We start from the raw sequence: 12,358 nt of genomic DNA, 5'->3' as shown, positions 1-12,358 counted from the left end.
ACCCAGAAAACCACTTTAAGAGTTAGTTTGGCTGCGTTATGTGTTTCTAATGCAGTTAAATGTTGATTATTGCAGAAGAACGAACCTCAGTCTTTTGCGCAAAAGCTTCAGCTCCGCGTCCCTTCAATGGAGTCACTATTTCGCAGCCCAGTAAAGGAAACATTGTTCCGATCTTCATCGAAAGAATCGCTTGTGAGAAGTGGTTCACGTGATTCCTTGAACCGTATTGATGGGGACACTTCAATGCCTTTGTTTGACCCATCTTCAGATATTGAAAGTGAAGCAGAAGATGCTTTGGGTGGTCATGAAGGACTCACTAAAGAGCAACTTTTTCATCGACTTCATCGGATGGAGAAGAGCTTGGGAAATTATCGTGGGAAGTATTCCGAGGTATGTCTGTTACTGGAACAAAGCTATTAAAATAATTGTCTTTGTAGTACAAGGTAGATGAACTGCTTTTTGCCTTTACTAATGCTAAGGTCACCTGCTTGCATAGTTTTTGGTTCTTTTAATAGCCACTATAATGCTATGTCGATAGGCCTAAACAGACATTCATTGTGAAGTGCACTAATACAGTAATGTGATAGCCTGCAGTAGTACATGGGAATCAGACTGTTATTTTTCAAAATCAGCATTTTAGTACTGCAGCCTTGTAAACCTTTTAATAGAATTCAGTGTGTTGTTTAGGGCAGCTTGCATTCTGTCTGAAGAAGCAGTAAGTTGGTCCTAAATCAGTATTCACTGGGAATTAGCAGAGAAACCTCATGTGCATCAGGAGAGTGCACAGTCTTACATAACACATCCTACTGAACAGACAGTAAAGTGTGGAAGTACAAAATGCCTAATTTTAATCAAAAAGTCCAGTAAAAGACAACCCCTATCCTGTGAATAGGGGATAAGTTAAGTGTCTGATCGAGGGGGTTCTGACTGCTGGCACACCCCACAATCTCTTGAACAAGACTCTGTCTTGCTGCAGGTGGCACACACACCATTCATTCTCTGTGGGAGCGCAGAAGAGACCCGAGTGCTGTACTCTGGTATCTATTCTGCTTACAAAGAAAATGAATAAAGAGCAAGCTGTCTGCAGCACACACTCCTTTCAGGGAGCCGTGGTCCCATTAGGGAGATTACAGGGCATCCCATCGTTGGGGCATTAGACTCTTTGGGCCATAGATATTTTATAGACTAAATGTACCACTCATGTTTGGATCACCAGGTGAAGTAATCTGCCTGCAGTTTGGCTTTCATGCTTAACCACAGTATGAGAAATTTGTCTGTGTAGAAGTATTGAGATTCCAGCCTAATGCTTGAGATGATGACTTGTAGTCCATGCCAACCTACAGCTTCTTTAGGCAAAAGAAATCAGCCATGGCAATATTTGTCTCCTGCAACAGATCTATGTCAGTGTGCAATTTCCCCACGTGTCGCAATATGACAATCCATTTATTAGGCGACCTGAGATCTTTAACATTCCAGGATATTATTTGCATAAGGGCAATTCGTGGTATAGCATTGTCAATGGATAATCTCTCCTTATAGGTGTGGTGCTGTGGTGTGGAGCATGTAAAATAACATACGGTGCGTAAATAAAAAACAAACAAACATAAAACAGACTGCAAAATACTGAAGAACCATGAGTAAGCATCTTACTTCTCCACATTAATTATTTATTTTTTCCTCACATGTAAGGTAAGCCCCCTCCCGCTTGACACACCAAACAAAACTAAGCAGACAGCAGAAGAGAGCAAGTTCTCATCCACATTTATGTAAGAGAACATATGTCCAAAAAGAATCTAAACAAAACTAAGAAGCTGACCTCAATTTTGAAGGAGCACCAGGAGAAAAATAAGAAAGAATAAGGAATGTCCCCACAATCAGAAGTGATACTTGGGCATATGCAAACACAATCTCCAGATGAGCCACTCAGGCCGGACGCTTCTTCCTTGGGGCAGACCAGGGCATGCAACTAGACAAACTGTTGGTGTGGCATCCAGGAGAATAGGAATGTTGGTCTGGTGCAGCTAGTGAACACTGTGTATAGATTCACTCCTTAGCATAGCAACACTCCTTTGGCCAGGTAGAGTCCCCATCTCTTGAAAAAGACCCTCCTCGCCTAGGTAGTCGGTCATCCCAGCAGGCTAACAGAAAGTATGAGCATCCCCTATATGGAGTCCATAATACAGAGTATGGCTGGAACTTGACTCGCCATTTATAGAGAGCAGTGCATATATTGCTAAATTCCTTGCACTTATGGGCTATGTCCATAGAGTAGTAAATAAAAATAGTAATTGTTTTTTGCATGCTTGCACAGTATAGTCTCTGCTTTGTGAGCATGTTTGACCTTTCTAGGATGGAAGAAACCCAGCATCTCTGGGAGTTCTGTCTCACGCAGTGCCTGCTGGTACTGGGGTTTAACCGCTTCTGGGAGGCTGGCGATGTGCAGGTTGTTCCTGCGAGAGCGAATCTCCATGTCGTCGACTCTCACCCACCACTTCTCATTTTCACTTTTTAAAATGCGGACATATGCATATGTGGTGAGCCACCGTTGTATGGTGGGACCACGGGTGTAGCGGTGTGAGTGGTGGAGTCAGATTGTATTAACCCCTGGGGCAAGATGTTATTAACTCTTAGTGTTCGTGATGCTAGGCTGTGGTTTTATAGTTTAGGGCACCGCTGACAGCCAACCCAAAACTGCATATATTAAATGAGTCCAAAGCAGGGTTTTGATGCAACTGGAACTTTTCTGAAGAAGGCAGTATAACAGTCTTTACAGGTAGCCAACTTCTATAGAGGTGACTGGGACACAGGGAACCTCTCAGGCTTGTAGTAGTAATAATGATGCAGACCACTGTACTACTGTTATGACTGATAGGGACAGTAGAGACTTGACTTGTAGACATAGAAGACTTTCTGATTAGATGTGGCTGCAGATTTATAGGCTTTGGCCTAGCTATGCTGGACTTGACTTGTACTTGCTTTAATGTCCAGGAACTAAGAGAGAGTGTGGAGACTACAGCCCCTTATATATCGGGAGCTGGACTAAAGCCCATTGATAGCTGGTTGCCTGTGGTTACCTGTGTCTCTGGAACTCTGGGTATCATGTGATCACATATCACATGACCTTAGGAAGGTCCTATACAGGGTAAATATCCTAATAACCTTTGTACATAGCTTATATTCGCTATACAATGTACATAATTAATACACAATAGAATACCATAATAATGACCTAGGGGGACCCTGCAGGAGAGCCCTGTGGACCTGAGGGACTCTACCTCAGGGGACTTTAGGACTGTACAGAACTACATTCTGTACCTGGACTCTACACACAATTGCCTGCGGCCTCATCCTCCATTATTTCCACATGCTGGTCGACCCCCTTCTATGCTCCTAACATGCGCTAGTCACTTCAGATTGCAATTTGTGTAGAGAGGTGAGGAGAGTGGCTAGTTCTTCTTTCATATCTGATGCCAAATGCACCACTACTATAGCAGCTAGCTTTTTGTAGTCTAAGGCAAGGTCGACATAAACAAAGCCCAAGTGCATGGACTGAACATGAGGAGAAGCTGGTCTGTGCGTAGAAGAGCCCACCTCAGGCCATGCTGGTACAGGCTCCATCTTTAGCACCACTCCAGAACCATTATCGATCCTTAAAACAATTGGATCGCTCACCAAGCCGGCATTTATTTTCCTGTAATGTGTGATCCAGTTGATTCCCAGGCTATTTTTAGCATTACACATTCTAGTCTACATGTTAATATTAAGTTACAGGCCCCTAAATACAAATATGTGCAAGCTGTCTGTTTGTTGTTTCCCTTCTGTCTTGTATGTTTGTCCTTAGAGCACAAATTCTTCCTTATGTAATGTGAGAGGAATGTAGTATGTGATACTTTATCACTCCCAGCAGTCCATGCTTAGATGATACATGGTTCTATTTTCAGGCTGGCATCTTCATTGGAGATTTAAACATTATAGTACACAATATACATTAATAAAGGATAGTCTTTTTATTATGTTACTGATGAATTCCTATGGTCATTGTCCCGGGTAATGTGTCATCAGAAAATGACCTATTGTTTGTAATATTGTGACTAACAATTATTTTCATAATCGATTTGTGGGCCGATTATTGTTAGGGATGCATCGAAATTTCGGCTGCTGAAATGCCCCTTTCGGCCTTTTCGGCTGTGGGAATTTCCTGTCGATAATTTCGGGGGCGTGACCTAAAATGGGGGTATGGCTTTCAACTACTCTCTCTGGTATGAGGTGAAGAACTGCACACCGGCACTACACTGCCTCTTCCTCTGATTTGTCCCTGTGCTGTGGCAACTTGGGCAGTCGGCAGTACACTCCAGTGTTGCAGTACATCTCCCCCGCCTACCCCCAGGTTTCGTGCGGTAGTATATCTCCCCCACATCCCGCAGGTCTCGTGCGGCAGTATATGCACTTGTGACCCGATCTCACAGACCGCTCCAACCATTCTAAAGGATAGACGCAAGGTGGCAGGGTTGTAGCTTTGCAACATCTGATGTGGCACAGTTTGGAGACCACTATATGGTGGTCTCCAAACTGTAGCCCTCCAGATGTTGCAAAACTACAACTCCCAGCATGCCTGGACAGTCTTGGCATGCTTGTAGTTGTAGTTTTGCAACATCTGGAGGGCTACAGTTTGGAGACCACTACTTAGCCGTCTCCAAACTGTTCTTCCCCAGTTGTTGCTTAACTACAACTCCTAGCATGCCTTTCGGCTGTCAGTGCATGCTGGGAGTTGAAGTTTAGCAACAACTGGAGGCACACTGGTTGGGAAACTCTGAGCTAGAGTCTGTTTCCTAACTCAGTGGTTCCCCACCAGTGTGCCTACAGCTGTTGCAAAGCTACAACTCCCAGCATGTACGGTCTGTCAGTGCATGCTTGAAGTTGTAGTTTTGCAACAGCTGAAGGTTTGCCCCCCCCATATGTATGTGCAGGGTACATTCACACGGGCGGGGGTTTACAGTGGGTCAAACTCCCAGTGAAAAACTCACTGTGAACTGCTGCCTGTGTGAATGTACCCTAAAAACACTACACTACACTACACCTACACAAAATTAAAAAGTAAAACACTACATACACACCCCCTTACATGTCCCCCATCCCCCCCCTCTTTTTTCCTTTTACCCCTTATGAAAAGGAAAAGTTGGGGGCATCACCAGCATGTTAGTGTAAAAAAAAAAAAAAAAATTACACTAACATGCTGGTGTTGCCCCATTCTTTTCATTTTCACAAGAGGTAAAAGGAGAAAACCCCCATATGTGGGTGTAAAATGCTCTGCGGGCGCACAACAAGGCTCAGGAGTGAGAGCGCACTATGTACATTTGAGGCCTAGATTGGTGATTTGCACAGAGGTGGCTGAGTTACAGCAGTTCTGACATGAACGCAAAAAAAAAAACCACCCACAAAAAATGGGGTCACTGGGGGGGGGGGGGGTTGTCCATTGATCTGGCACCATGGGGGGGTTACACATTTTTGGGGGCGTTTTCTCCTATTACCCATTGTAAAAATGAAAAAGTTGGGGTATCACTGGCATTTTAATTGAAAATTGTTTATTTTTACGTCCCACTTTAACGAAAGTTCGTCAATCCCCTGTGGGCTGTTAAGGCTCACTTTACCCCCTTGTTACCTTCCTTGAGGGGTGTAGTTTCCAAAATAGTATGCCATGTGTTTTTTTTATTTTTTACTGTTCTGGCATCATGGGGGCTTCCTAAATGCGACATGCCCCCCAAAAACTATTTCAGCAAAATTCGCTCTCTAAAAGCCAAATGTCGCTCTTTCCCTTCTGAGCCCTCTAGTGCACCCACATAGCACTTTACATCCACATATGAAGTATTTCCTTACTCAAGAGAAATGGTTACAAATTTTTGGGGCATTTTCTCCTATTACTCCTTTTGAAAATGAAAAGTTTGGGGTAACGCCAGCATTTTAGTGTAAAAAATTTTGATTTAGATTTTTCTCCTCCACTTTGCCGCTATTCCTGTGTAACGCCTAAAGGGTTAAAAAACTTTTTGAATGTCATCTGGGGGGGGGGGGGGGGGGGGCTTGCTAAATGCTATATGCTCCCCAAAAACCATTTCAGCAAAATTCGCTCTCCAAAATGCCATTGTCGCTCCTTCCCTTCTGAGCTCTCTAGTGCGCCCACAGAGCACTTAACATCCACATATGAGGTATTTCCTTACTCAAGAGAAAATGAATTACAAGTTTTGAGGGGCCTTTTTTTACCTTTTACCCCTTTTATCAATGAAAAAAAGGGGGCTACAATAACATGTTAGTGTAAAAAAAAATTGATTTTGATTTTTCTCCTCCACTTTGCTGCTATTCCTGTGTAACACCTAAAGGGTTAAAAAACTTTTTGAATGTCATTTTGAATACTTTGTGGGGTGCAGGATTTCCAACATAAAGACCCTCATATTGACTTAAAAACTTATCTGGTCCCTGAAAAAGTCTGATTTTAAAATTTTTGTGAAAAATTGGAAAATTGCAGCTATACTTTGAAGCCCTCTCATGTCTTCAAAAAGTAAAAACATGTCAACTTTATGATGCCAACATAAAGTTACCGTATATACTCGAGTATAAGCCGAGACCCCTAATTTCAACCCAAAATCCCAGGAAAAGTTATTGACTCGAGTATAAGCCTAGGGTGGGAAATACATCATCCCCCCCCCTGTCATCATCCAGACCCGTCATTAACATCCTCATCATCATCACCGCCTGTCATCATCCAGACCCTCATCATCATCACCTGTCATCATCCCCTTGTCATCATCCCACACATCCCCCCCTTGTCATCATCCCCACCCCGATTCAGCATCCCCTTGTAATCATCCCACACACCCCCCTTCATCATCCCCACCCCCTTCATCATCCCACACCCCCCTTCATCATCCTCTTGTCATCATCCCCACCCCCCTTCATCATCCCCTTGTCATCATCCCCACCCCCCTTCATTATCCCCTTGTAATCATCCCACACACCCCCCTTCATCATCCCCTTGTCATCATCCCCACCCCCCTTCATCATCCCACACCCCCCCTTCATCATCCTCTTCTCATCATCCGCCCTCAGTGTTCTTCAACCTGCGGACCTCCAGAGGTTTCAAAACTACAACTCCCAGCAAGCCCGGGCAGCCATCGGCTGTCCGGGCTTGCTGGGAGTTGTAGTTTTGAAACCTCCGGAGGTCCGCAGGTTGAAGACCACTGCGGCCTTCGACATCATCCAGCCCCCTCTCACCCCCCTTTAGTTCTGTACAGTACTCACCTCTGCTCGGCGCTGGTCCGGTGCTGCAGGACTGTCCGGAGAGGAGGTGGTCCGGTGGGATAGTGGTTCCGGGCTGCTATCTTCACCGGGGGCGCCTCTTCTCCGCGCTTCCGGCCCGAAATAGAGGCGTTGCCTTGACAATGACGCAGAAGTACGTTGGCAATGAACGTACCTCTGCGTCGTTGTCAAGGCAACGTGACTATTCTGGGGCCGGGCCCGAAGCGCTTAGAAGAGGCCTCCCCGGTGAAGATAGCAGCCCGGAACCACTATCCCACCGGACCACCTCCTCTCCGGACAGCCCTGCAGCACCGGACCAGCGCCGAGCGGAGGTGAGTACTGTACAGAACTAAAGGAGGTGAGAGGGGGCTGGATGATGTCGAAGGCCGCAGTGGTCTTCAACCTGCGGACCTCCGGAGGTTTCAAAACTACAACTCCCAGCAAGCCCGGACAGCCGATGGCTGCCCGGGCTTGCTGGGAGTTGTAGTTTTGAAACCTCTGAAGGTCCGCAGGTTGAAGACCACTGCGGGTGGAGAGTTCACTCGAGTATAAGCAGAGGGGGGGTGTTTTCAGCACGAAAAATCGTGCTGAAAAACCCGGCTTATACTCAAGTATATACGGTAACATATTGTATATGTGGATCAATATGTAATTTATTTGACATGTCCCTTTTCCTTATAAGCAGAGAGCTTCAAAGTTAGAAAAATGACAAATTTTCTGATTTTTAATGAATTTTGGGGAACTTTTCATCAAGAAATTCCCAAAAATTTACCACTAACATAATGTAGAATATGTCACGAAAAAACAATGTCTGAATCAAATTTATAAGTAAAAGCATCCCAGAGTTATTTATAATTAAAGGGATAGGGATCAGATTTTTAAAAAATGCTCCCGTCCTTAGGGTCATAATGGGCTCCGTCCCCAAGGGGTTAACCTCTTGGGGATGAAGGGTGTACAGGTTCGCCCTTGCTCCCTGGTATTTAAGGACCAAGGGCGTACCTGTATGCTGGGAGTTTGGGAGTTGTAGTTTTGAACTCTCCCACGTGAATGTACAGGGTACATTGACACGGGCAGGGGTTTACAGCAAGTTTTCCGCTTCAAGTTTGAGATGCGCCAAATTTTTACACTGCAGCTGGAAACACACTGTAAACCTCTGCCCGTGTGAATGTACCCTAAAAACACTACATTAACCCTAAATAGAGTAAAACACTAGATATACACTACACCCTTACCATAAGAATAAAAACGTCTTGTACGTCAGTTTTTCCAAAACGGAGCCTCCAGCTGTTGCTAAATAACTCCCAGTATTGCCGGACAATCATTGACTGTCCAGGCATGTTGAGAGTTTTGCAACAGCTGGAGGCACCCTGTTTGGGGAAAACTGACATACAGTATTTTTGGTGGCGGAGGCAAGTGTAACGCTTGCATCCGGGTCCACCCCATGAAAATCCTTAATTTAGGCCTCAAATGCGCATGGCGCTCTCTCACTTCAGAGCCCAGTCGTATTTCAAGGCAACAGTTTATGGCCACATATGGGGTATCTCTGTACTCGTGAGAAATTGCGCTACAAATTTTTGGTGGCTTTTTCTCCTTTTACCCCTTATGAAAATGTAAAGTTGGCGTCTACACCAGCATGTTAAGGGTAAAAGTATTTTATTTTTTACACCAACATGCTGGTGTTGCCCCATTTTTATAAGAGGTAAATGGGGGAAAAAAACCTTCTCCCAAGTACGGAAATACCCTATATGTGGATGTAAAAAGCTCTGCGGGCGCACAACAAGGTTCAGGAGTGATTGCGCGCTATTTACATTTGAGGCCTAAACTGGTGATTTGCACAGGGGTGGCGGCTGGTTACAGTGGTTCTGACATAAACGCAAAAAAATAAACACCCACATGTGACCCCATTTCGGAAACTACCCCCTCACGGAACGTAACAAGGGGTATAGTGAGCCTTAACACCCCACAGGTGTCTGACAGATTTTTGGAACAGCGGTCCGTGAAAATGAAGAATGTAATTTTTCATTTTCACTGCCCACTGTTAAAAAAGATCTGTCAAACGCCAGTGGGGTGTAAATGCTCACTGTACCCCTTGTTACGTTCCTTGAGGGGTGAAGTTTTCCAAATAGTATGCCATGTGGGGTGTTTTTCGCTGTTCTGGCACCATGGGGGCTTCCTAAATGAGACATACCCCCCAAAAACCATTTCAGCAAAATTCGCTTTCCAAAAGCCAAATGTCGCTCCCTCCCTTCTGAGCCCTCTAATGCACCCGCAGATCACTTTACATCCTCATATGAGGTATTTCCTTACTTGAGAGAAATGGGGTTTCAAATTTTGGGGGACATTTTCACCTATTACCCCTTGTGAAAATGAAAAATTTGGGGTAACATTAGCATTTTAGTAAGTAAAATAAAAATTTTCATTTTCACGTCCAACTTTATTGAAAATTCGTCAAACACCTGTGGGGTGTTAAGGCTCCCTGTACCCCTTGTTACTTTCCTTGAGGGGTGTAGTTTCCAAAAGAGTATGCCATGTGGGGTGTTTTTTGCTGTTCTGGCACCATGGGGCCTTCCTACATGCGACATGCCCCCCAAAAACCATTTCAGCAAAATTAGTTCTTTAAAATCCCATTGTCGCTCCTTCTCTTCTGAGCCCTCTAGTTCGCTCACAAAGCACTTTACATCCACATATGAGGTATTTCCTTACTAGAGAGAAATTGGGTTACAAATTTTGGGGGGCTTTTTCTCCTTTTACCCTTGAAAAAATAAAAAAATATGGGTCTACAAGAACATTAGTGTAAAAAATGCAGATTTAGATTTTTCTTCTCCACTTTGCTGCTGTTCTTGTGAACACCTAAAGGGTTAACAAACTTTCTGAATGTCATTTTGAATACTTTGAGGGGTGTAGTTTCTATAATGTAAAATTTTGAACATTGCTGCTATACTTTTGAAGCCCTCTAATGTCTTCAAAAAGTAAAAACATGTCAACTTTATGATGTCAACATAAAGTAGATATATTGTATTTGTGAATCTATATATAATTTATTTGGAATATCCATTTCCCTTACAAGCAGAGAGTTTCAAAGTTTGGGGATTTTTCACCAAAAAAGGATGCAAATAACGACGAAAAATTATGTTAAAGTAGAATATGTCACGAAAAAACATTCTCGGAATCAGAATGAAAGGTAAAAGCATCCCAGAGTTATTAATGCTTAAATTGACAGTGGTCAGAATTGCAAAAAATGCTCTGGTCCTTAGGGTCAAAATGGGCTCGGTCCCCTAGGGATTAAAACATAATGTTTATGATTCTGTGTGGTGTTAAGTGTAAACATAAAATAAAGAAAAAAAGTAAACCCGCCAAAACGTAAGATTTTTGACGACATCATAAATTAGAAAAAAGTTATAAAAGCGATCCAAAAATACTTATCTAAACAATGACACATTGTCAAAAAATAACGACATTGTACAGACCCATTTACGGACAAATTTTAGTTATAGGGTCAGAACTTGCCAGTTTAAAGCATTTTTAATGTTCATTTTTTTTGTTTGACTTTTTAAAAACTGGTACTATAATAGAAAATCTGTGCATTTTTTTTATCGTATTGACCCGCTGAATAAAAATAACACACAACACTCAGTTTTACCGTGAAGTCCACTGCCTAAAAATGAACAACCCCATCCCCCCCCCCAAAAACATTTTTTTTATGAAAAAATATTTTTTTGTACTCACTGTAAAATCTTTCTCGTAGCCTTCATTGGGGGACAACTTACTGATGGGCATATGCTCTTGCCACTAGGAGGCGCTGACACTAGGAAAAAAAAAAGTCGTCTCCTCCCTGGCAGGATATACCTGCCCACCTGCAGTGAGGTAATGCGCTTTGTCACAAAGCAGTAGGAGAAGCCAACAAAGAAATATGTGCCGAAGTACCCTAGAAAGGAATCCCGGATAAACAACCCAAGAAACGGAAAAAATAGTCCGGAAAAAATGAAGAAATGGGTGGGTGCGGTGTCCTCCAATGAAGGTTACGAGAAAGAGATTTTACGGTGAGTACAAAAAAATCTCCTTTTCTTGGTCGCTCTTCATTGGGGGACACCTTACTGATGGGACGTACCAAAGCAGTCCCATAGGGTGGGAAAAAACAACCACCAGAAAAAAGGAATTAGTCCCAAGCCCGAACTCGCGTGTCCACAAGGCCTGCGTACTAGACCACAGGTCGGTGACAAACTCGACCCAGAAATTGAGCTCCCGGAAGATCTCCTGTCCAAGGAGATGGACTAGGATGCCAAGGAAGGGCTGTCCTCTGTATAGACCCAAGACACCCGGGTCATATAGAGAGACAAGAATCCACAGGAAAAAAAGAAGACTGAACTCTATGAAAATGTCCGGTGCATGAGAGCAAAGACCTGCACAGCTGCATACCCAAAGACCCCTCTCCCAGGGGCCCGCCATGAACACCAAGAAGGCGACAATCTCTGTACTGTTGTAATGCGGATGGGCCAAACGCCCTCCAACCCGGGAGGACATGGACCCTGAAGGAGTGGTAACCACCCCGAAAAAGGGGTGGGAGAGGGGGTATCTCGGATAACGGAGAGACCGACAGGTAAACTGAAGACGTAAAGTCACCTGGAAGATGAACCCCTGAAGAGTGAGGAAAGCAGACGTCTGCGAAACGTTTGGCAAAATGCACCAGGCGCAGTAGGAGCAAGGAGATGCTGCCCCACAGCAACGGGACAAGTACTGGGTGGAAGGAGCCCCCAGGCTACCTTGTGTCCCAAAATGGATCGGAATCCTGTACACTGGAGATGGGCAAAAATTGACATGTTGAGAGCCAGTCTCCGGAAAAAACACATGGAGGCCTAGGGAGCGGCTGAACTGACTGTCGCCCAGCAGGCCCCATGTCAGAACAGAAGTGCTCACAACTGCAGAAACAAAATCACCAGAAGCCCCAAGGCTCAACCCACCAAACAAAGGGAAAAGGTGGGCTCTACACCTACAGAGCGGTCTTAGAATATATAGGAACGCAGACATGGGTACCCCAGATAGCAGAGGGGTATCGGGACTGCAGACACGAAAG

At 44.3% G+C, this 12,358-nt stretch overlaps 1 protein-coding gene across 5 annotated transcripts in view; it reads left to right on the top strand.

The window, feature by feature from the left end:
* The window catches only part of GOLGA4 (golgin A4), a 168,740-nt gene that overhangs the window by 31,685 nt on the left and 124,697 nt on the right, over positions 1-12,358 (top strand). For all 5 annotated transcript variants that reach the window (XM_056520352.1, XM_056520353.1, XM_056520350.1 and 2 more), the window contains one exon: positions 76-390. In XM_056520352.1, the coding sequence (XP_056376327.1) occupies positions 76-390 (315 nt within the window). The remainder of the gene's footprint in view (positions 1-75; positions 391-12,358) is intronic.

The sequence above is a fragment of the Hyla sarda genome, chromosome 5 (genome assembly GCF_029499605.1).
Source record: "Hyla sarda isolate aHylSar1 chromosome 5, aHylSar1.hap1, whole genome shotgun sequence".
NCBI lineage: Eukaryota > Metazoa > Chordata > Amphibia > Anura > Hylidae > Hyla > Hyla sarda.
This window is presented reverse-complemented; position numbering and strand designations above follow the sequence as displayed.